At 36.9% G+C, this 26,290-nt stretch overlaps 1 protein-coding gene across 11 annotated transcripts in view; it reads left to right on the top strand.

Annotated features, from left to right (window-relative positions):
- The window catches only part of zbbx (zinc finger, B-box domain containing), a 165,714-nt gene that overhangs the window by 26,215 nt on the left and 113,209 nt on the right, over window positions 1-26,290 (top strand). For all 11 annotated transcript variants that reach the window (XR_009267037.1, XR_009267034.1, XR_009267033.1 and 8 more), the window contains 8 exons: window positions 1,034-1,145; window positions 5,893-5,996; window positions 16,121-16,239; window positions 16,402-16,463; window positions 16,702-17,594; window positions 18,793-19,019; window positions 22,286-22,445; window positions 25,591-25,749. Coding sequence is in view for 2 of the 11 variants with exons in the window: in XM_058751858.1 (XP_058607841.1) it covers window positions 1,034-1,145; window positions 5,893-5,996; window positions 16,121-16,239; window positions 16,402-16,463; window positions 16,702-17,594; window positions 18,793-19,019; window positions 22,286-22,445; window positions 25,591-25,749 (1,836 nt within the window). In the remaining 9 variants the exon portion in view is untranslated. The remainder of the gene's footprint in view (window positions 1-1,033; window positions 1,146-5,892; window positions 5,997-16,120; window positions 16,240-16,401; window positions 16,464-16,701; window positions 17,595-18,792; window positions 19,020-22,285; window positions 22,446-25,590; window positions 25,750-26,290) is intronic.

Genomic DNA, 26,290 nt, shown 5'->3' with positions numbered 1-26,290 from the left:
AAAACAAACATTGAAACATTTTTGGATGCATTTAAGCAAGAGCTGTCTGTTTCTTTTTCTTTTTTCATTTTCATTTGAAATAATAATAATTGCATTTCATTTACATTCATATGCATTACATTCATAAATGAAGAGTATATTATAATAATAAGATAATAATATAATAATAAGATTATATTTATTTTAATTAAATGCCACGTTTTTTAGAGTTTTATCTATTTGTTCATTTGCTCAAAACTTGTGCCACAATGCTACCAATGCATTTTGCTAGACTGTTTTTGTGGTTTACATATATATATATATATATATATATATATATATATATATATATATATAAATTTAAATGTGCTAAATGTACAAATTCATATAAGGTACTTCATATACAGTCATTACTTATTTACGAAGTTACATACCATTCACATTCTACATATTATATACTGCAGCTATAGTAATAGTAGTATGCTAGCCTGTTGTTCCAAACATATCTTTTATGTATTGTTGGGGTTTAAAGCTGAATAGGACAGCTGTTCTTACAATGGAATGGTCAGATCACACTGCAGCAAACCAAACTAAAGTTAGTCCTTATCATGTGTAAGACTCCTTGTGTTTGTTCCTCTCTCTCTCACTTCCAGTTCTGTACTTGGCTAGCAGTAGTCTCACCCGCTGCAGTGCTGCTTGGCTTGTGCTCACTGTGATAATGACTGCTGTGTTAAGGGGGTTTCAAATGCACTGAAGTCTAACCGCCCTTTATATTCTCACAATACAGCAAAATAACTCTCAAAACAAAGATGGAATTATGTCTATAGTACTGCTTGAATTCTGCACCAGACAGCTTATTTTTCCCATTTAGTCTCACGAGTCTGTGTTTAATATAAATTCTTTAGTGGTTTGCTTGAAGCTAATAAGAAATCGGGTTATAAGTGTCTGATTGACTGCTAGGCCGCATACACACTGTAGGTAAATAGGGCTATTTTCCTGTTCTGTACACACACCGTTTGGACTGAAGACTTGATTGGTTTCTCTTTCTCTCTAGTGTCTGTGATGGAAACACAAACAGAGAAAGGATCCCAGCAGTTAATTCATGTGGAGTTCAAGGAGGACACTTTGAGCTACATGGAGAAACTCCTCTTGAAAAAACACCGCAGGTTAGCGCTTGACACCTCGCACTTTATAACCGAACAGACACACACTGAATAAGAGCATTACAAGCTTCATTTACCTTCCCAGGCCCCAATTAAGGTCCATTTAAGATCAATTAATGACTTATGGCTGCTAATTACACAGCCTCACCTTTAAGTTGTGCCACCGCAGAGTCACTTGAATTTATTGAGCTAATCAGCCCCAAAGCAGTCTCGTGGTGTTGCTTTAACTTTGTGAAATCTTCTTCAAACAAACACACTGGCACTCAAACCTAGGTGGCTGCCTAGTTAGGGACCAGTGTAAGGCATCATAGGTACACTTGTAACATAAAGCCTGTTCCAAATTGTAGGCAGCAACTTGCTGCCTTCCAAGATGCCTTATTTTGGTATTCGAATGCAGCATAGAGTGCGGGTTCCAGAAGTAAAAAACTCTATTTATTTTCTTCATAGGGAAATTGATTTTTAATGATAACTTGTGAGCTGTTGTGAGCTCTGAGGTTGTTAACTCTCTGGGGTCTGAGGGTGTTTTGGGGACCTGGAGAAGTTTTGACATGGCATGCCGACATTTCGACGATATGTGCTTTTATTGAAGCCATCTGTTAAACAAATTTTTTAAAATAATTGTGTTTAACAGCGGAATTTGTGGTAAAAACTTAAAATTGCAATAAACTTAAAATATATTATTTCTTTAGATATAATCAACAACTTTAAATGAATAGTTTTATATTTCACCATTGATTTTAATTCTATTATGTCATTCACAATGTTTCATGGGATTTTTGTACCTTTTTTGTCCAATTTTCAAATACTTTTTTGCTTCTATCAAAGTTTGCAATGTTGTAATTCACCTTGTAGCTGGTTGTTTTGGTTCATGACTTATAACTCTTTAATGAGGACATTTTTTAAATCCCTATGGCAGAAATGAATGGAAAAATTACTTACAAAGGCACTGAAAAAGTGCGCAGACACTAATGCACTCTTTTAGAGAATGCAATCCCAGAATGCATTCCGATAACCTCAATTAAAAAATGATCCAAAATCGATAAAGTGAGAGAAATGTAATAGAAGATATTTAAATTATACAGAAATAAAATAAAACATAGATATTAGATGATAAATCCAAACCTAAAAATCTGAAATTGGCCACTAACTGAAATAATTTGATGTTAAAATAATAAAATTACTAAAACTGAAACTTAAATAAGAATAAATTAAAGCTAAGAAACAAAAATGAATAAATAACAAAAGCACATAACAAAATAACCAAAATTAAAATGAAAACTTAAAATATAAAAATAAAAGCTGAAGCATTGATTGTCACGGGTGCGTGGTTGCAGTAGGAATATATAAATGAAAGGCAGGAGAACGAAACGGCATCAACTCACTTTCCCATTTATTGAACTCAAGGTCGGACAAATAACAAGGGGAGAACTGAGGATTTATATACAGACAGGAACAAAAGAGCAAACAAGATAATGAAACTCAGGTGGGGACAATGAATGATAATTAACAAACGAGAAACGGAACCAGACCAAATAAGGAAAACGGGAACTTCAGACAGGTAGACATGTGACAGTACCTCCCCCTCCCGGAAGGCGCGTCCCGCGCCGTAACAGTACCACCTGGGAGGGGGGGGTGGGCGCCCTGGAAGCCGGTGCAGGACAGGGATACTGAGGAGGCATCCAGGGTGGAACAGGAGACACTTAGAGACCATGGCGGGTCAGGGGACTCCGGCGGCCATGGCGGGTCAGGAAGTTTGGAAGGCCATGGCGGGTCAGGGGACTCGGGAGGCCATGGTGGAGCAGGGAGCTTGGGAGGCCATGGCGGAGCAGGAATCTCTGGGGTATAGCCCCCCCCAAAATTTTAAGGGTGAAATTAGGGGCTTTCAGTCTTTGCGCGGACTCTTGGGGGCGCTCGGGCGGCGCAGACTCTTGGGGGCGCTCGGGCAGCACGGAGCTGGACGGAACCAGCGGAGACTCTTGGGGGCGCTCTTGAAGCGCGGACACTTGGGGGCGCTCGGGCAGCGCGGACTCTTGGGGGCGCTCCTGAAGCGCGGATTCTTGGGGGCGCTCCTGAAGCGCGGACTCTTGGATGCTCTCTGGCAGCACGGAGATAGGGAGGCGCCTTCGTGGCCCAGGCACTAGGGGGTGCTCTAGAAGCGCGTATTCTTGGATGCGCTCTGGCAGTGCGGAGATAGGGAGGCGCCTTCGTGGCGCAGGCACTAGGGGGTGCTCTGGAAGCGCGTATTCTTGGATGCGCTCTGGCAGTGAGGAGATAGGGAGGCGCCTTCGTGGAGCAGGCACTGGGGGGCGCTCTGGAAGCGCAGAGCTGGACAGAACCAGCGGAGGCACAGACGAGCTGGACGGGACCAGCGGAGGCACAGGAGAGCTGGACGGGACCAGCGGAGGCACAGGAGGGCTGACCAGGAGGGCATACTTCTCTTTGGCGGTGGGCTTGCCATACTCTTTGGCGGCGGGCTTGCCATATTCCGTTTTGGCGGTGGGCTTGCCATACTCTTTGGCGGCGGGCTTGCCCGGGCTGCGAACGGCGGTGGGAATTCGTGGGCCGCGGATGGCGGTTGGTGAGGAGGAGCCGGGGATGACGGCTGACAAGGGGGAGCCGCGGCTGACGGGTTGGTTCCGGCTCGGGCTTGGACGCTTCCCAGACACCGAAAAACGGCCTCTCTCCAACACAAACCCGTGGTGTCTGGGAGGTCAACGGGATGGTGGAGATTTGCTCCGAGCCGGAACAGCTCTATGATGGTGGCCTCATCCCACATCGTTGCCACGGCGAGCTCGCAGAACTCCCAGGTGTAATCTTAAAAGGGAAGATTCCGGAGGGCTAGGGCGGCGAAACTTTCCACAAATTCCATACTGTTCGGTCCGATCTTCTGTCACGGGTGCGTGGTTGTAGTAGGAATATATAAATGAAAGGCAGGAGAACAAATGGCATCAACTCACTTGAACTCAAGATTAGACAAACTACAAGGGGAGAACTGAGGATTTATATACAGACAGGAACAAAAGAGCAAACAAGATAATGAAACTCAGGTGGGGACAATGAATGATAATTAACAAACGAGAAACGGAACCAGACCAAATAAGGAAAACGGGAACTTCAGACAGGTAGACATGTGACATTGATAAAGACTAGTAGTAAATAAATAATGCTAGATCAGTCATTAAGAAAGTTCCTTTTTAGTTAGTGTGCAGCCTTTGAAGACAGCCACCTATGTAGACAGCACACTAAGTTTTGAAACAGAGCCATTGAAACGGTTGTTCTGCCCCCCAAAAGATTGCGATGCTCGCCTACGAAATGAGAAAGCCTGACAAAAGCAAGCAAAACACACAAACACAGTATCTGTAAACCCTCCTAAGTGCTTTGAACCGCATCTCAGGCTTCTTGAGTGTTATGGTATCTGTGGCAGCGATGGTATTTAGGTCGGCTATTCAAGAAGGGTCTAATTGTGAATCCGTCAAATTGCCTTCTTTTGAGGCCGCGTGTGTGAAGAACCATGGAACAGGAAGCTGGATTTTTCCAGCATGTGTGTGTGTGTGTTTGGGTTCTGTGGGAGGAGGGCAGACGTGTGGCCCAGGGCTGCAGCTCACACTCTGGAGTGTGTGATAGGGGTGTCTAATCCCTTCATACGCTCACAAACACACACATGCACACACAATGAGGAAAGCAGGTTGTCCTGCTGAGGCAGCAAGAGTTGGCTTCAGGAAGAGATGCGAGAGCACAACGAATAAAAGAGAAAGAGACTTGTGTTCAGGAAAAGACAGAGTGTCGATGGCTTTTCTGCTAATGCGTTTGTATGGTAAATCACCAGGAAAAGGTTTAAAGGGCTAAACCTGTGGGTCAGGGGAATCTGGCTGAGCTGAGATTTACTCTCAAACGGGAAGTCTGGCTCATCAACTTCCTTCAGCCGCTTTCATTTGTTATTGGGCTGAAATGATGTCGCTTTCCTTGTATGCACTGAAGAGAAAATAGTACACTCTTTGAATGCACTGTTGAAACAGCATTTACTTTGAACTTTAATAATATGACATATGTTTGGGGTCAGTATTTTTAAAGAAATACATATTTTAGTTAAGCAAGGATGCATTAAATTGATTAAAAGTGACAGTACGTGTATAATGTTATAAAAGATTATTTCTGTTTCAAACAAATGCTGTTCTTTATAAATAATCCTGAAAAAAATCATGATCATGATTTCCATAAAAATATTAAGCAGAACAACTGTTTTTAACATTAATGATTATAAGAAAGTTTCTTGAGAAGCCAGTCGGAATGATTTCTGAAGGATCATCTGAAGGATATTCTTAACGTCAATATATCGCTAAGAAACTCAGTTGTATTTGGAGAACTTGATCAAAAAAGTGGCCTAATTTTATGGATCTTCATTAACATTGACTAGACTACTCAGTCAAACAGCCCACCTACTAGCCGTTTGTTTGTGTAGTTGTACACATCCCTAAAATAATGTAGGGCAGGATTTGATTTTATATATCAGGAATCGATTCGAAAACAGCTGAAAAGAAGTGAAACCTGTCAGGCTATTACATTATTGCTTAATGTTATTTTTTCCTACTGGGGAAATATTTTTCAGAGGAGAATAAAGCTATTACTAAAGTGCTGTGCTGTGCTGAAATGTTTATTTATAGTTGCACCGTTGAGGAAAGGGAACCTGATTAATTATCCTCAAATTTCTGAGTGTGATTTACTGGGAACAGCATTATTTTCTCTCCCTCAGAGGACAAATTGAAGAATTTCAGCCCTGGTCTGTCGTCCCACGCCGGCTGGAGCCACCCACACCTCCACCTGCAGAGATAGATGAACTGAGCCGAAAACTGACAGGTGCAACCCCTTTCATCACACACATATGCAATTAAACAGTAAACTGATAATAGACATTCACATGCAGAACCGCCACTCCCTATACGCAGAGTATGCAGTCTGCGTAGGGCACCAACTCCCAGGGGGGGCACCATCCCAGTTGCTCAAAAAAAAAAAAAAAAATAAAATAAATAAAAAAAAAAAAACACGTGACACTCCAATACAACTATGGACAACTATGCCCGTGAAAAGACATCAGCAATCTGGCGCCAAAGAAAAAAAAAAGAAAAAAAGATGAAAACGAAGCCCGTGCGTCACTTTCAGGTAGGCTACATTCCTAAAGTCATAATCCTGTGAAAATCTTTTGGGTGTTGAGGTTAACAACTCGATTAAATGTCGGTAATAATTTCACCAACGCATCTAATATTCTCTCCGAGTTTCCATGTTCACTTATATGAAAGCCATGGTTTTAACATGAATAAAACCAAAAAAAATAAAATAAAAATTCATGGTTGTATCCATGGTGTTATGGCCCATAACCAGTTTAAGGCTCGTTAATTCAAACATGAAAATAAAGGCCACAGGCCGATCATATTAAAAGAATCACAACACCTGATGTGAATTTCAAGACGCCTCTATTTAATGATTTTACGGTGTTCAACTTAAATATTCAAGAAATACACAATTCACAAAGATACATGAACATCTCTATTAGATAATAAAGAAAGAATCATTAGGAATAAAGTACTCACGGGTAGGAAAGCTAAGAAAACAGACTCCTAACTACACCTGTCTTTGGACGGGTGAGTCTTCCGGGCAACTGCTTCCCTCGCTCAGTTCTAACTAAATAAACAAAACGTGAACTAATAAATAAATACACTACCCGCTACTGATAAGTAAAAGAAAATAATCACATATCAAACACAAATTTACAAGTTAAACCTAAGCATAATAAAAATATAGCCTCAAAGAGGCGATGAGAGAGACGCTAGCGAGAACAATGGGAAGCGGAGCAACAGAGAGAGAGAGAGAGAGCCCGCTATTGTCGTCTCGCAGCCTTTTATCCGGAGTCCTTGCTGACGTCACGCGACTCTCGCAGAATGGGAATCTCCCCACAACGCCACCTATGGGCTTAAAATATAAATGTCACACAGATACACTTAACACATGGTAACCGCAAATGAACCTTGGTTTTGTTACTTCAAATAATAATATACAAAGAAGTATTAAGATAATATATTTTTGTGGTTATAAAAACAAACCTAAGCCAACAACAGTCTTTAAAATAACTTATGCATTATAGAAAAACAATGAGGCAACCCTGCTGAAAGAACAATAGAACCATCACAGAAAATTCTAATACCATCACAAATGAAGTAAGGGATAATCAACGGCTAGCTGTGCATTAAACGATTTGAATGCACAACGTGGAGGTGGAGAACCATGTGGTTGCCTCCGCAAAGTGCATTCAAATCGTTTAATGCACAGCTAGCCATTGATTATCCCGTTTATGCCATGATCATTTCCCAGCATTCACATATTAAAGATGTTAATAATATTTGTGCTGCAATATTGGAACGATAAAATTGACAGTTATTTTCGTCTGTATTACGTTAGCGCATTAATATAGAACGTGATTAAACTGACCTGGAACTACCTGTGCAGTTAAACAAATTTAATCAACACCTGCCAGCCAATCAGAATCGAGTATTCAGACAGGCCATGGCAAAATCACAAATAAATCACAAATAACATTATTACAAACCATCAACTTCTAACTATTAAAACCATTAAAAAAACAATGATTTTCTTCTGTAGTGTGTTTTGGGACATATTGCATTAGCATTTATTGGTTTTAACAAGCCACCAATAGAAGGAAACCAATTACCAATAGAGACCAACAGGGTCCATTATGTTTCCATTAAAACCAATACAAGTCCCATTATAACCAGTAAAACCATTACTAATTTTGTGATGGTGTCTAATGTTTTTTTTTTTTTTTTCAGCATTACATGTTATTACAAATGCCCGTAAAGGGAGCCAAAGGACTGGTAATTGCTGCTGTTATACTTACAGGACAATCATATCCTTGTTTAATAGGCTATTGACCAAACATTTAATTCAAATATCCACGTAATCTTTCATTTCTGGCCACCTTTTTGCTATAGATGACACAGCCTCTATAATTTCTTCAACAAAACACATGTGGACATCACAACCCTTAAAAAAATTAACCAGGGTTTTATCGTAGTAATTTCTGAATGCTTGAGACCATACAATCAATCAGACAACTGTATTAATAAAATAATAGCCATAGGTAACTGTCTAGAGCTACAATTGTAATTTGTAAATAATACAATTTAATTACAATTTATTTATTCATTTATTCATTTTACAGTTCTGTTTTGACCCTTATAGTGTCACGTGTCTGCCTGTCTGAGTTCCCGTCTGTCCTTATTTTGTTTAGTTCCGTTCCTTGTTAATTAATTATCTGTCATTGTCCCCACCTGAGTTGAATTGCGTTGTTTGCTCTTTTGTTCCCTTTCCTTTAAAAGTCCTCAGTTCTCCCTTTGTGTTTGTCCGTTCTTATATGTTAATAAATGGGAAAAAGTGCGTTGAAGCCGTTTTGTCCTCCCGTCTTTCATTTATATTCCTTTTGCGATTGCCACAACCACAACCCGTAACATATAGTAGGTGTTTTTATTTATTTATTTTATTTTTTTTACTTTAATATATATATTTTTTTATTGCATTTTAACAGTACACATGTACATATAAATTTCCATGTAACAGAGAAAACATACACACACACAAAAAAAAAAAAACCTTCTCAGTATTTTACATTAATATACAATATCACCTCTTTTTTATTTATTTTTATTTTAGTCTTCTATCAACATATTTCCAACTCCACCACATTTTAAAAACATTTTGAAAGGTCCCCAAACTCCATCAAAAATTATGTATTTATCTCTTAATATATAAGTTATCTTTCCATTAACATATTTGATACCATTTCTTTCAGCCATCGTCCTATGTTTGGTGCATGTATACTTTTCCAGTTTAAAGAAATAAGCCGTTTCGCTTGAAGAATACATATATTTATAAATATATACTCCGTCTTTTTTAGCTTGATCTCCTTAGTGTATAAATGAAATAAAAAGATTAAAGGTGACAGTGGTATGTTAACATCAAGGATCTTTTCTATCATTACTTTCACTTCTTTCCAAAAATTCCTAACTTCTTCACACTCCCATATACAATGATATAGCGTTCCTTTAAAGTTGCTGCATCTTAAGCAAGTATCTGGGATATTTTCATTATATTTATGCAATACAACTGGAGTTATATAAATCCTCATCAGCCATTTATATTGTAGTAGTTTCATTCGTGTGTTCATTGTTAGTGATTGAGCTTCCTTGCATGCTTCCATCCAGTCCTCCATCTGAATATCGTCCTTAAGATCCGATCTCCAAGCTTCCAATTTACTGTTTGAAGAGTCCTTTGATCCTTACACCAGCATGTTATATAATGAAGAAATTAAACCTTTGCTAAAACAATTTCTTGTCACTTCTTTTTCCAAAATAGACAATGGTGGCATATCGAGGGAATTATTTTGTGATTTGAGGATAAAATTTCTTATTTGTAAATACTTAAAGAAATGTTTTGTAGGAATATCGTATGTATTAACTATTTCCTCAAATGACATAAGAGTATTGTTAATAAATAGATAAAGGTAGAAGGCACCTAGATATTTTTTCACATCAAACCATACGGCTATCATATTTATAACTATAGGATTGTAAATTTTTTTTTAAAGATCTTTCAATTCTGAGGAATATAAACACAAATTTAACGACATGCCAGAATTAATGGCAGCCGATTCCATATCCACCCAAGACGGGCAGTCCTGAGATAAAAAAATAAAACATAATTGTTCTAAGTTGCACAGCCCAATAATACCAATGAAAATTAGGACACTGTAGACCTCCTCTATCATATGGTAAATATAGAAGTGTTAGACGGAGTCTGGAACATCTGTTATTCCAAATGAATTTAGTGAAAAAATTTTTAAGTCGTTGAAATACATGTTTAGGGGGAGGCAGAGGAATGTTCTGGAATAAATATAAAAATTTTGGCAAAATATTCATTTTTAAAATATTTATTCTACCAGTTAAAGATATGGGTAAGGACATCCATCTTTCAATAGAGGTACTGACATTCTCAAGAAGTGGATCATAATTTACTTGCATAACATCTCCTAGCTTTGGTACGATTTTTATACCCAAGTATGTAAAATGGTCAACTATATTGAAGGTTGCAACACAATTACTAGGTTGCTGTCTGTCAATCTCATTTAGATATAGAATAGAACTTTTAGAATTGTTAATTTTATATCCAGAAATTGATGTATCAAGATGCTTTAGGAAAAGAATGACATCATCAGCGAATAACGCAATTTTATGTTCTATCTGTCCAATCTTAATGCCTGTTAATTCCACATGTTTTTTTACTGCTATTGCAAAAGGCTCGATGGAGATGGCAAAGACAAGCGGAGAAAGGGGAGAACCTCGCCTACACCCTCTTGATACGCTAAATGGTTTTGAAACAATATTATTTGTCAACACTTCTGCTGTAGAACTATTATAAAGTAATCTAACCCACCTACAGTACCTTTCACCAAAACCAAATCTGACCAATAAATCAAACAAATAAGACCATTCAACCCGATCGAAGGCCTTTTCGGCGTCCAATGATAGTAGAGCAGTATCTCGTTCACCCCTCTGTTCATAAAGAATATTTAGGACTCTTCGAACATTGTGAAATCCTTGCCTACGTTGTATAAAACCATTTTGATCCTCTCCTATTAAATTTGATAATGTACCTTCTAACCTCTTAGCCATAACTTTACTTAATATTTTTGTGTCTGTATTTAACAAGCTAATTGGCCGCATATTTTCACACTTTGTGTTAGTTTTTCCTGGTTTTGGTAATAATGTAATTAAAGCTCCTCTCATTGATGCAGGCAAAATATCTTGATGATACGCCTCTACTATAATTTCCATAAAAGGAGTTTGCAGCTTTTCTTTAAATGTTTTATAGATTTCTATAGGAAGCCCATCTGGGCCCGCAGCTTTTCCTGATTTCATAGAGTCAATGGCTTCTCCAATTTCTTGTAATGTTAGGTCTTCATCTAATTTGTTCTTTTCTTCAATTGAAATCTGAGGTATATTTAGACTATCTAAAAATTGCATCTGGATATCTACATTTAGTGAGCACTCTGAGCTATAGAGTTTTTCATAATAAGTTCTAAATGTTTCATTGATCTCTACTGGGTCAACTATATTTACAGTTGAACTCTCAATTATTGTGATAGTACGCTCTGTTTGTTGTTGTCGAATTTGCCAAGCAAGCAACCGTCCTGTTTTGTCTCCATATTCATAAAAATTTTGTTTCAACCTTAAGACTTTTGAAGCTGCTCTACTTGCTGACAATTCATTATATCGAGACCCGAGTAATAATAATTTCTCTTTTGCTTCCACTATATCTGTAGTTTTCTGGAAAATATAATTTTCTAATTTTTTTATTTGATCATCTAATTGTTTCATTTCTTGTCTAGACTTCCTAGCTTTTGAACTGCAAAACCCAATTATATGTCCTCGAATAAAAGCTTTGAATGCTTCCCATCTAATACAAGCAGATGTTTCAGATTTATTCATTTCAAAAAACAAATCAATTTGTTTGCCCACATATTCTACAAACTCTGGGTCATGAAGCCATCCTATCTGAAAACGCCATTTAGGAGGATTTTTTATGAATTTTGTAGTTTTGTATGATAAAGATACCGCTGCATGGTCAGATATGACTATACTGTAATAACTACAATTTGTTATATTGTTAAGCAATTGTGCAGAAATTAAGTAATAATCAATACGCGAGTATGTTTGATGCATACCAGAATAACAGGAATATGATATCGCTGCAGGATTAAGATCCCTCCAAACATCTAATAAATTAAGATCTTTCATAAATTCCTGTATCACCTTCCTGGCTTTAGTATGTTTTATCAATCCCTGTTGAACGATCTTTAGTAGGATCTAACACACAATTCATATCCCCTGCCATAAGATAGTATCCAGGCAAATTAGCAATTAACAAAAACAAATCATTAAAAAATGTGGGATTGTCATCATTTGGACCATAAATGTTAATTAAATTGATCTTTTCTGAAAAAAAAGGCACATTGTAAGACAATGTATCTTCCTAGTGTATCCTTAGTTACTTTCTGAACCTGTATTGGGATTGATTTATGAATTAAAGTCATTACTCCTCTCGCATTAGAAGTGTGACAAACAGCAAAAACTTGCCCTTGCCATCTCCGACGAATCCTAATTTTCTCACTTTTTACCATGTGCGTTTCCTGAAGAAAAACTACTTGTGCTTGTAATTGTTTGATCCTATCCATTACCTGCTTTATTTTTTTAATATTGCCCAATCCTCTGCAATTCCAGGTTACAAATTTCACGTTCCCTGTTTCCCCCATGATCTTTTACATTTCCTATTAAGAGGTATTTTGCCTTTTACAAACTCAACTATCTTAAATACTGAGAAGCAAAAAATAAAACTTTAAACATTCATGAACAACACACTTAAAGAACATTCAACAGCAGCCCCAATTTCCCCAGTAGCATCCATACTACTGCGTTTGTCCCCCTACCCCTTTCACTCCGTATATGGCGCTGATTGGTCCACACATCCGTGAGGAACTATCAGGTACTTCTGCGTCTATATTTATCATCACAACCCTATTTGTAACATTACTCTCACATATTATTTTAAACTATAAACACACTTTTTAACATTTTCAGAGAACAATAATATCTGAACATACTTATTTTCAAATTGGTCTCAATTCACTATCGAGTTTCCACAACAAAAGGGATAGTTTATGGTTATTTTAAACCTACATTCAGGATTTTAATAGTCCAGCTGGATTGAGCCCACCTTTATTCTGTTTCTAATCCTTCAATGAAGCTTTCGACCGCCTCCGGTGTGTAAAAAACACCCTTGATTTCACCTCGTGAGTAAGAAGCAGACGAGCGGGGTATACGATCCTGTGTTTACCGATTCCTCTCTCTCGCAGCTTCTGTCTCACTCCATCATAAGCTCTGTTTCCTGTGAACTTCAGCCGAAACATCTGGATGAAAGCGAAGAGTGTGTTCCTTGTATGAAATAACCCCCTTGGACCTGGCCACTCTAAGCACCTGTTCTTTTTGTTTGAAGTTTAGGAGCTTCATTATTAGTGTTCTTGGTGGTGCACTGGCATCCCGTCTTGTGTTCCGAACATCCTTATTTCGTTATGGGCCCACTCTATGTGCGTGTTCCAAAACTACCGATGTGCTCGAATCCATTTCCAATATTTTTGGAATCCAGGCCTCTAAAAACGCACACGCATCGCTTCCTTCTTCTTTTTCCGGTAAACCCACCAGCCTCAGGTTGTTCCGTCTGTTTCTGTTTACCATGTCGTCAACCTTTTCTGTCAGTTTTTTAACTTGTGATTCAAGGGAGTTTGCACGAGCACTAAGTTGAATGATTTCATCTTCCGCTCCAGAAATGCGTTCCTCTGCCTCCTTCACGCGTTCCTTTACCTCTTTGACCGCTGACATAACATCGTCAATTTTACTTGTAACTCGTTTGTCCATTTCTTTAATGGCTTGTAACCCATCTGCATTGCTGGGGTTCAACTCGGTTCCTTTAATAGATTCGCTGTCGTCATCTTCCTCTACCTCCTTTAGTTCGTCTGCGTAGTCAGAATCCTGCGACATCTCTTGAGCCTCGTTATTCACTTTTTCTTGAGTTCTGTTCTTCTTTTTCGGTGCCATTTCGGTTGTTAGACTTTTGTGCATTAAATAACAAAAGATGTATAAAAATTTTAAGTGAGCTTGGTGGATTTATATTCAAAATTATAGGAGGGTCGTTAACTCGCGTCTTCTCAGTACCACTCCATAACCGGAAGTTTTTACTTTAATATTTGAGGGAGGGGGGCACAACAATACAATCCTGCTTTGGGCACCCATTTGGCCAGCAGCGGCCCTGTTCACATGTCACATCATTTTAAACATAAAATGCCAATTGACTACATTTGTTTTTTGTTTTTTTTATAGAAAAATAAATGATGAAATTATATCTATATATACAGTTGTGGTCAGAATGATTACTCCCTTGGTAAATAAAAGGACTAGAAAATGTAAATATAAATGGGAATATACTTCAGAGATATTATATTTATACGAATTTCTAGGGGTGCTAATAATTGTGGCCAAATTTTATTAGAGAAATGTTTTATTTCATAATAATTTTTTCCCCCACTTTCAAATTTATTTTCCACAGCCTTCTTTGCTCATATTTACAGTACCATCCCCCATTTTTTTCTTGCAAGCATTTAAAGGGATAGTCCACCCAAAAATAAAAATTCTGTCATCATTTACTCAGCCTAAAGTTGTTGCAAACCTGTATGAGATTCTTTCTTTTTTTGAGCACAAAAGAAGATATTTTGAAGAATTTTAGTAACCAAACAGTTGTTGGTAGCCATTGACTTCCACAGCATGGAAAAAAATACAATGGAAGTCAATGGATACCGTCACTGGACAAAGGATGATAAGGAATAGTGGGTGACCGGTCATGTACATGTTGTGATTCACATAGACCCGTACAAGTGCACTCTCTCCAAAAAGTTGGAGAAATGAGCTGTAAGAGTCACTGCAGAGGGCAGCTTTCCTCTCTCAGCCGGCAGCTCGGATCCATCACTGCGTCCCTGAAGGGTAATCACAGAGCTCTTATTACACTGGAGGGAGGGCGATGGTCTGACAGAGCACTCCGACAGCTGATTGAGAGAAGTTTCGAGGTGCTGCTGGGAGGCCGGTTGATCACAGCTGTCAAAGAACTGACCACCTTTAGCTTTTCCCAAACAGCCCCATGATGAGCGCCGTCTCTCTTCATCGGCACCAGCCCGAGCCTGCCGCGTGTTTTCTAAAGCCCATCTCCATGATGCTCACTCCCAAAACACTTTTCAGTCACTTTTTCAAATGCAAAGCCGTCTTTCTGATGGTTCGTCTCATGTGGATTCTGCTGGTTGGTCATTACCTGTTCAGTCTGTCAACAGCTTGTCTTAATTCATCCTGCATTTAAAAACGACATGACATTCACAAAGCATTACACGTTTGTAATATGACATTTTTCTGACTGCAACACTGTAAAAATGTGATATGATCAGTAAGTTATTGCAACTTATGTTTTTACATTACTTTAACAAAATAAGCAATTGCACATTTTTTAAGTTATATGAAATTCAAACCGATCTTTTATAGTTGGTTTAATGTAATTTAAGTTGAAATGACTTGTACAACCAAGTTGATTATACTTTAAAATTTAAGGCACCAACTGAACAGAAAGTTTTTAAGCTGTAATAATAATGCTGAAAAGAATATGAAGAAAATTTTGTAAGGTCAATAAATAATTGTTTCTGTTATCCCCCCCCCCCCATGTCCACAGCCTTGTTTACATTATCAGAAAAAAAACAAAAAACATTATTTCAAAGGTGGAAAATTTGTTATACTCCACCATTCAAAAGTCTTAAGCTCACCAAGGTTGCTTTTATTTGATCAAAAATATAGTAAAAACAGTAACTGATAAACAGTGAATTTTTTTCAGTCTTCTTTGAGTAGAAAGTTCAAAATATTTTTTTTTTTTTTTTTTTTTTAATGGAATAAATATTAAAAAAGTATTCCATTTATTAAAAAAAAAAGAGTAACATTATCTCTTTAATTTTGTTAAAAGTATTCAAATCGTACTGGGACAACAGTAGTGTATTTCGAAATATTATGAAAACATTTTTTTTTTTCTTTAAGCAATATACATGAATGCATTATGCACAGATGGGGTATTTATTCAGAAAATAAATAGGCAAAACAATTTGATTTAATGGCTTCAAAAATACATCTTCACAGGGCATGGACTGAAATATAAATCTAGAGATCTGTCACTCTGTATTATGAATAAATACGTTCATACTGATCATTGAGCTGATTTAATTTCAGTGTTTAACTCTTAACATAAATCTGTTTTACTGCATCTCTGATTTGCAGCAGAGCGGATGGAGTTGCATAAATACTTTACTTCTCTCTTCATGATTGCTCCCACTGAGGATGCTGGGAAAGCGGACAGCCCTGCAGAATCCTGTTTAAGCGTTGTAGAGTTAGATGAGGTAATTCTGAACCCCTCCACCCTAGTTTCCGTAATGGACTGCTGGGCGATAGCCAGCGAATGACTCCTCAGTGATGTTTCCTTACACTTATCATTCTGTCTTCTCCAATTTCTTCTGTCATTGTTTATTTTGTTTCGTTTTTTGTCACTTTAATTTTTCCAGATGGTTGAAGATGCTACAATGTACAGATCCTTTGGAGTCAAGCAGGGAAATGAGAGCAAAATGTAAGAGAGACAAGATCAAGGCGAAAACCCGAGACTTTTTGAAAGGAAGCGACAGAAAAGTTCACAGTAGGAGTGTCGTCTTGAAAAAACAATATAATTGAAGTAGCTGTGTTTTTCTCAACTCAGAACTGACACAGTGTCATCTTGACATTTATATTTATATCAACCACAACTAGTCTGTTAACTGTGGGAGCAAGTTGTTAGATGTTATATATGCATGTCTGTTTTCTTCTTTAAGGTTTGCAGCTGTTGGAAATGGAGGAGATTTTGGATATTCAGTTTTGCCTTCCACACCATGCTTCTCTGAGATGACCAAAGGATTTGTCGGTGAATGTAATTCTGACGTAAAGATCAACTCTTCTCCTGAGATGTGGCCGCTGTCTCAAGAGGCTGAACAATCTTCGTCATCATTGCCAAGATCAGAAAACTTTTTTCCACTTCAGACGAGGCTTCAGAGATCACAGCACCTGTCGACTACCTCAGACTCATTTCTGTCAAATTCACGAACAGGAGGCCAGAAAGTGGAACTCTGTGACACTCCAAAACCAATCCCACGGACAAGATCTTCTGCAGCACAGCAGGACAAATCCTCAGAGCTTCTGCCAACATCATCTCCTTCACTCCCAAAAACCAAATTAAATCAAACTCTCGCAGGTTTTGAGGACCATATTTCCACTGTCAGCCTCTCTCCTGGTGGAATACCATCTGTTAGGTCTTCTCAATGTCATTCTCCTGCTTTTCTCATCTCTAAACAAAGTCCAAAACCTCCAGATTCTCCATCCCCAAGGTCTAGATCAGTTTCTTCTCCAGTAAACCCAGTCCAATCCAGACCTGCTCATTCAACACCTGTTTCTGAACCGAAATTAGCTCGACTGTCTCCAGAACGTGCCATCACTTCCCCAAGCCCTGCAGTTCCTTCATTAAAGCTGTCATTTAGAGAATCAACACAGTCTGGATTAGTCTCGGATAGAAGTATACCTACTACGCCTATTTATGACTCCCTCAGGTCGTCAGTGAGGGTCAAATCTTCTCATACTGAAGGTCATCGTTCACCTCTGGCCTCCAAATGGTTAAAAGGCTCACGGAAGTCACCCAAAACCACAATGCTCTCCTTACAGCTGAGCATATCAGGTTAGTATAACTTCTATTGGTAAATTTTAATTGAAGCTGTCTGAATATTGAAAATGTTAGTCAGCTGTATCTAATTTTGTTTGTCTTCCATGATGTGCTTGAGCCACTGTGTTCATAATTATCCTTCAAAAGTATTTGTGAGTGATTAAGACTCCTGTTTCCTATGTAGTTAATAGCAGTTTAAATATTTTTTAAAACCAATATACCACTCAAAGCTGTGCAGTAGTGTTTTTACCATGCTTAAGGGGTATTTTTCAACCAAATGTAAAGCCTTTAACATTTAACCAAGGGAAAAACACTGTAACATACAAGTGGCTTATTGGTTTTATAAAATAAATGGTGGCAACATCAATATGGTAAAAGACACCAAAGTACAAAAAAAATAATAATATTTTTTGAGAATAATTTAAAATAGATAATAGATAATAAAACGTTCATCAAGACAAACTTTTATTTGTCTATACAAAACATTAATATTATAATAATATTTGCCGATTACTAAGGTATGTTGTTGCTAGAGTATGTGTATATATATATATATATATATATGATAAGTAAAGTAGTAGTGTAATATATATGACAAGTATGAATTATAAATTTGAGCTTAAATATTTTTATTATTTATTATTTGAGAATAAAGAAGACAAGGAGTGACAACAGAGACATGAAACAAGTGCAGTGCTATGAAGGATATAAGATGTGTAGGACAATTATTCAGTTTATCATCTTTGTACAAAAATATTTGACAGTCGAATGCATGATTGACCAGTCCAAATGAAGTATTCCAAAGAGCTGTCTGATAAACATTAAAAACCCTCCTAAATGACAACAACCTGATTTCCACCATCCCAGCACATCTGCATCAGAGTAAAGATGATGAGAAAACACCAGTGTAGACATCAGCCTTCATTCACACAGCGGTTGTTTCTGCAGTATTTGCTGACTAGCAGAGTGATGGAAACTTCAAGCTGTGTAGGATAAGCATTATTAATGCAGGAGGCAGTAGTCGGGAAGCAGGGAAGAGAAACACACAAGCTCTGCAAGACCATGTCCAGGCGGCTCGCTGCGAGCGTTAGATAAGGGCACGTGTTTGCATCCTCACTGCCGGCCTCCTGCCGGAACGTCTCCTCTCTGCCTCAATGTTTTCTCTCCTCCTGTCCTCATGGTTTCTCCTCTCTCACTATTTGTCACTGCCCAGATTCAGAAGAGGAAATGACAGGTGAAGATGCTTGCCTGGTGCCCAGTGAGGAAGACTCATCTGATGAAGAACTAAGACGAATCACAGATGCAGAAGAACAAAAGAATGGCTTTTCCTCTCTGTACCTCACCACGACCCCTCCGGCTGACCCTCATTTCACCTTCACAAACCTCTCAAAGTCTGAAGACGACAACACAGAACCAGACCTTTTTACAGGATTTTCTCAGGTGACTCAGAGACCTTTAGAATCCTCAGCCTCAGTTACTTGTAACTGGTTACCCATAGTTAATACCCAACAAGTTTGGTTTTTAAATATTAAAAAAGTAAGTCTCTTATACTCGCCAAGTCTGTATTCATTTAATGAACAATACAGTAAAAACTGTGAAATAGTATTATACAAATGCTGATTTGCTTGTCAGAAATATTCCTTATAATTACCAATGGTGAAATATCCATAATATATCTTTTTTTTTTTTTTTGTGGGAACCATGATAATTTTTTTTCAGGATTATTTGATGAATAGAAAGTTCAAAAGAACCACATTTATTTGAAATAGAAATCTTATTTAACATTATAAATGTCATTACAGTCGCTTTTGTTCCATTTAATGCATCCTTGCTGAGTAAAAGTATTCATTTCTTTAAAAAATTTTTAACTTTTGTTAGTTTGTTAGTTGTTAATTTTATGAAGATGGAAATGCAGCCACAGTGATATAGTGAAAAACATGAGCTTTCACAGACTCTCTACTGGAAATATTATATGAAAAACAGAGTATGAAAACTATGAAATGAATTCTTTGGTTCATACTGAATGACCTTGCTGGAAACTCTCATATACTAAGGACTTGATCAATTAGATATTACTCCTATGTGATTTAATTGCAGATTTCATGCTGTGTTAGAGGTAATAGCAGGAAAAGGCACCCACTACTCTCACATTTACTCAGCTGATGAGGGGCAAGAGGAAACAGAGCCGTCAAGTCGGCCGCAAATGGACTATCAGGGTTTAATGGCGTAATAGAAAGAGAGAAAAGAAAATATGAATTATATTAAACACCTGAAATTAAATTTCTGATCAGAAAGCGGCCTTATCTCTGCTCTTTTGTCTGGCGATCAGAAAATTTGTGTCCTTAATTACCACCCACCGATTCTTTTTCCCTTACCTCATTTTCCATTTAAAGGACACCGACTGGGACTCAATCAAAACATAATTGTTTCTCATTTCCTTTCAATTTAAAAATATGATTTTTTTTTTCTTTTAAAAAGATTTCTGTCTGTCTATGCGCTCCATCTGAAATTGACAAATTAAATTTAGTCTAATTTAACCTGCGTAAGAGAGAGAGAGAAAAAAGTGTGCTTAAATGCCCAAAAGTGAGCAAAAGATGACCATAAACAGGTAGAGTACACTAGTTTTATTCCATTTAAATTAATACTTTTATTTAGCCAGGACGCATTAAACTGATCAAAGGTTACAGTAAAAATATTGTAACAAAATTTCAAATAAATGCTGTTCTTTTGAACATTCTATTCATTAAAGAATCCTGAAATATATATATACTGGTATATTAAGCAGCACAACTGTTTTCAGCATTGATAATAATATGAAATGTTTATTGTGCACAAATACCATACATCATATTAGAATCATTTCTGAAGAATGGAGTAATGATGCTGAAAATTCAGCTTTTTATCACAGAAATAAATTCCTATTCAAATAGAAAGCAGTTGTTTTAAATTGGAATAATGTTTTATAATATTACTGATTTTGCTGTATTTTATTTTCAATAAATGCAGCCTTGGCGAGTGTTACTTGGTGAAAGTGTTACTGTATTAAAATAGATTTTCATTGCATGACACCATATGACATGGATATACAGTATAATATGAGTAGATATAGTATATACTGTATATATAGTGCACTCCACTAAGATTGGCACCTTTGATAAATATGAGCAAATGCAGCTGTGAAAATAAATCTGCATTGTTTATCCTTTTGATCTTTCACTCAAAAAATTCACAAAATTCTAACCTATCATTGAAGTAAAACAACTGAAAGTGAGGAGAAAATCTCCTGATGAAATAAATGTTTTTCTCCAATGAATGTTGGCCACAATTATTGGCACCCCTAGAAATTCTTATGAGTAAAATATCTCTGAAGTATATTCCCATTCATATTTATATTTTTTAGCACACCAGAGTGAGTAGGAGCATGAAATTGTCCAGCCATGGCTTCCTGTTCCACAGGATTATAAACATGAGGAACACAAAGGCCAAATTCCCTTAATCATCCATCACAAGGAGCAAAACCAAAGAATATAGTTCTGATGTGCAGAACAAGATTGTTGAGCTTCACAAAATAGAAAGTGGCTGTAAGAAAAGAGTTAAAGCATTGAAAATCCCCATTTCCACCATCAGGGTAATAATTAAGAGGTTCCAATCAACTAAAGATGTAAAAAATTTGCCTGGAAGGTAACGTGTGTCTATATCGTCCTAATGCACGGTGAGGAGGAGAGTTTGAGTGGCCAAAGACTCTCCAAGGACCACAGCTGGAGAATTATGGAGATGAGTTGAGTCTTGGGGTCAGTAACCTAAAAAAAATATATCAAACATCCCCTACATCACCACGTTGTTTGGGAGGGTTTCAAGAAAAATTCTCCTAGCTCATCCAAAAACAAACTCCAGAAAATTCAGTTGTCAGACACGACTGGAACTTCAAATGGCACTGGTCAGATGAAACTGAAAAAAGAGCTTTTTGGCAGCAAACCCACCAGATGAGTTTAGTACAAACAGGGATAAAAAAGTACCCCATGTCCACGGTTAAATATACTGCTGGATCTTTTGTTGTGGGCCTGTTTTTTTCTGCCAGAGGTCCTGAACATCTTGTTCAGATGCATGGCATCATGGATTCTATCAAATACCAACAGATAAAAAATTAAAACCTGACTGTTGCAATAATTGGCTGCCAATAATTGTAGCCAACATGAACTAGAGAAAGCATTTATTTCACAATGAGATTTCCCCCCCACTTTCAATTGTTTTCTTCAATGATAGGTTGGAATTTTGTGAATTTTTTGAATGAAAGATAAAAAGGATGAACAATCCAGATTTATTTCACAGCCGCCTTTGCTCATATTTACCAAGGGTACCAATATTAGTTGAGGGCACTGTATATATATATATATATATATATATATATACACATATACAGTCATGGCCAAAAATATCGGCACCCTTGGTAAATATGATCAAAGAAGGCTGTGAAAATTAATCTGCATTGTTAATCCTTTTGATCTTTTATTAAAAAAATTCACAAAAATCTAACCTTTCATTGGATAATAAGAATTTAAAATGGGGGAAATATCATTATGAAATAAATGTTTTTCTCTAATACACATTGACCACAATTAACGGCACCCTTTTATTCAATACTTTATGAAACCTCAATTTTTCTATTTTTAGAATAGTTTTTTAACTATTTTTCTTCTCTCCCACAGGCTGTTCATTCAGTAGCCCAGAGACAGGACATCCAGCCGGGGCAGTACCAAGACCTAGAGGGGATCCTGACTTTGGGACTGGACCCTGGAGCCCTGCAGCCCAGCCCAGCTCCAGCGCAAACCTCTAGAGAAGAGCAGAACCACACAGGGAGTTCACTAGGTATGTAGAGAAGCAAGATAAGTTCTGGCAAAACAAAGCCATATATTGCTGAGGATTAGAGGGCAAGATGCAGGTATTAAAACAAGCGGAAATTATGTAAAATCAGTCAATCAGCTTGGAGCCTGCCATTCTGAGGAAGCTCCTGACATTTTCTTGTGCAGTACACTTGAGACGTTTGGGTCAAGACGCCTTAATAACATTCATAGAGACATGAAACATTGTCTACACCTCAGTAAGGTTCATTATATTCAAGTGTTACAGTAAAACAGCATAGCAAATTATCTCCTTTTCACACAAGCACAAGTATGCTTAATATGAGTTTTATTAGAAATGACAGAGCTCTGTTGAGTTAAGATCTGACAGAGGTTAACAATTTCACAATGAATTCTGCTGTGGAAACTCGAGAAATCAACTAAGTCTGAACCCTCAGAACTGATTAGATGCCATTTTAAGAACATATGCACTACTGTTCAAAAGTTTTGGGTCGGTAAGATTTTTCAATGTTTATAAAAGGAGTATCTTATGCTCACCGAGGCTGCATTTATTGTATTAAAAAAATACAGTAAAAACAGCAAGATTGGGAAATATTTTTACAATTTAAAATAACTATGTTCTATTTGAATATATTTTCGAATGTAATTTATTCCTTGATGCAAATCTGAATTTTCAGCAGCATTACTCCAGTCTTCAGTGTCACATGATCCTTCAAAAATCATTTATAATATGCTGATTTGCTACTGAAGAAACATTAAAGAAAACGGTTGTGCTGCTTAATGCTTAATATTTTTGTGATGTAAATTTGTTCAAGATTCTTTGATGAACAGAAAACAAATAAAAATATTTTGTAACATTTATAAATGTCTGATCCTTTTAATGCATCAGTGCTAAATAAAATAATTTATTTCAAAAAACAACTTTTGAACAGTAGTGTACACGCTCCTCACAAGTCATGCCTCTAAAACCTTACTTACCGCAAATGCAATACTAGGTGTTAGTTAACACATCCGCTGTGCGCTATTTACATCTTTCCCAACAAAAATACATCCTTTATGCTTTAATAATAGAGATAAGACATTTGGAATGCAGCGCTTATGTGATTCCAACACTAATATATGACCGCGCTTTAATGAAAACCACAGACATCTCTCTTAACAGTGCATTTTGTGCCACTCGTGTTATTTAGATACCTAATTATTGCATACTTAGATGGATTGGCCATTGAAGAGAGCTGCTAGCTTACAGATGAGTGTAAATTATGCCTCTCTTATACATTCATTCATTTCTTGGCATTATCCTTTAGCTCCTCAGTGTTAATGTGCTACCTTGGCGAGGCCATTAGCTTGACTGTAAACACTAATATTTCTTTTTAAACAGCTCTATTTAAAGCCGTTATTTGAGTATGCAGAAACTGAATATGCAAAAGGCACTTTTTATCTAATATACCGTAAAAAATGAAGCATCTGTTTGGTTCGTTGAGCTTCAAGGTTAATGAAAGCAGAGGACAAATAAGTCCCGGTTTCAGTTCCGTCTCTGTCATCTGTTTTTATTGGCTGGCGAGTCTCTCCATCAATTTCCTGCAGTCTTTTCCTTTTCCCATCTTTTTTGTCTCTGTCACAGTCGAGCCGTTTTTATCGGCCTGTCTGTGCATTTGCAATCCCTGACGTGCACTGACAGGAGCAGCGGCCAGTCGACTGGAAAAAGGCTTAATTACAGCAGGCGTTTAAGATGGCGATGGAAGGCACACATGTTTAACCTTCAACCGCTCACTGTCTGCATGTCAAGTCAGGCTGTCGCAGGCACATGTGGTTTTCCAGCTAAAGTTTGGAGTTTGTTACCGGTTGCTGGTTTGAAGCCCAAAATGAGTGAGCCATGAAATGCTATTGTGTCCTTGAGAAAGTCACTTAACCCCAGGTTAGATCAGTCCCTGTAAAGAGTGTACTGCAGGTCACTTATGATAATAGTGAATATCTAAATCCTGTCAAGAACATAACAGGGTCACATTTCACACCAAAATCAAAATAAATAAATAAGAAATTATATTTTGCTTAAAGAAAACAAAGCCTGTTTGCATTAACATTAAGATAATTTGCACTGTCTTACAATTTTTAAATGAAACTTAAGCAATAAATAAATAAATTAATTTCTTATTACTGTAATCAGGGTTATTATAGTTAACAAAAAACTAAAACTGAAACTGAAATTAAAACCATAAAAAAAAAAAAATTGCTTGAAATAAAATTAATTTGTTTAATTTTTAGTTGAACGTGTACTAAAATAACTCAAATAAAAAATATATATATATAAATAATAAAAATTAAGAAAAACTCTCTAGACGTGTGTGTGTGTAATAATTTTGTTGTGTTTTGTAAGTTTTATATGTTTTCATGTATTAATATATATAACACAAAATTACTAAAACTTTAACTTAACTTAAATTAAAATGAAAATAAAAAAATAGAAACTGATTAAATAACATCGAAAATGAACATTAACATTGTAATGTATAATGTTTATGTTGTAAAAGAAAACAAAATCGCTGTATTGAAAATGACAATTTTGGAGAAAAATTTAATAAATATCATGAACATGGTTTAATTTTCTTTGAGCATAATATATTTCCTTACTTTTTCTTTTAGCATCCAAACGTTGCATGAAAATGAGGCAGCATATTTTGAATGTTTCACACAGTGCAAAATCAGCTGGTATTGTGGAAGTTAACTATTTATCATGAAAAAAAATATTACCAGCATGATTCTTACCTTACCTTTTCTTGATGGTGATGAAGAGAAGTGCATGCAGAGGTCAGATAGCTGATGCATTGTGTTCACACGAGTGCTTTTTGTAGGTTTTTGAAATGAAGGACCAACTTACTTTTACTGGCACAAAAAACTTTTGCAACTTTTGTTTGTTTGAATGTGGTCCTATTGCCTTCTGAAGTTGAGTACCTTTAATCTAAGTATGCATCTATTGGGATGCTTTTAGACAGTTTACATGTTCAGTGTTGATATGTAGAGCTGTGATGTACAATAACTTATGGACCTTCTTCAGTAAACCGTATGTTAGCTTTGATAGTAGATTATCTTCAAGACCAAATCATGATGGTTGTCTTGCTGCGTGAAGTTCTCATTGTTTGTTTTATTTGTAGTTATAGGGCAGGAGTCATGGAGATCCAGCAGCAGTCTTCAGCATCACGCAGAGGAAGAGCTGGTCGCTGCGCTGATGAACGCTCGGCCCGTCAGTAGCACCCCTCGTCCCCTCGCTCCAGGCCGTAGCAGAGTGTCATCACACAGGCTGTGTTTCTCAGGTAATTTGCATTCATTTCTGGTACAACACCAGACATGGGTGTAGACACCAGATTTAATTTGATGTGAATGAAAAAGAGGCTGTGAAAAATATAACTTCATTCTGTTCCGTATATCAATCTTTCAGAAAAGAAAACATTGAAAATATCTTTCCTGTTGACATGTTGTGTCAAATCTTCTTTCTCATCATTTTATGCCTCCTCTCAGGCTGTCTATCAAAAAAGGGCAAAAATAAACATTTTGAAAACAAAATGCTCAGAGAAATTCTGGAAAACATGGAATGTTATTTTTTTAATCTTTTTGAAAGAAGTCTCTTATGCTTATTTATTTGAACAAAATGCAGTAATATTGTGAAATATTATAACAATTCAAAATAGCATTACTCCAGTCTTCAGTGTCACATGATCCTTCAGAAATCATTCTAATATGCTGATTTGCTGCTCAAGAAACATTTCTTATTATTATCAATGTTCAAAATAGTTTAGATTAGATTAAGATTAATAGCGTTGATCGATATTTTTTTTCAGGATTCTTTAATGAACA

This window comes from Onychostoma macrolepis, chromosome 18 (assembly GCF_012432095.1).
Source record: "Onychostoma macrolepis isolate SWU-2019 chromosome 18, ASM1243209v1, whole genome shotgun sequence".
NCBI classification, from domain to species: Eukaryota; Metazoa; Chordata; class Actinopteri; order Cypriniformes; family Cyprinidae; genus Onychostoma; species Onychostoma macrolepis.
Note: the sequence above shows the minus strand (reverse complement) of the source record. Positions and strands in the feature narration are given on the sequence as shown.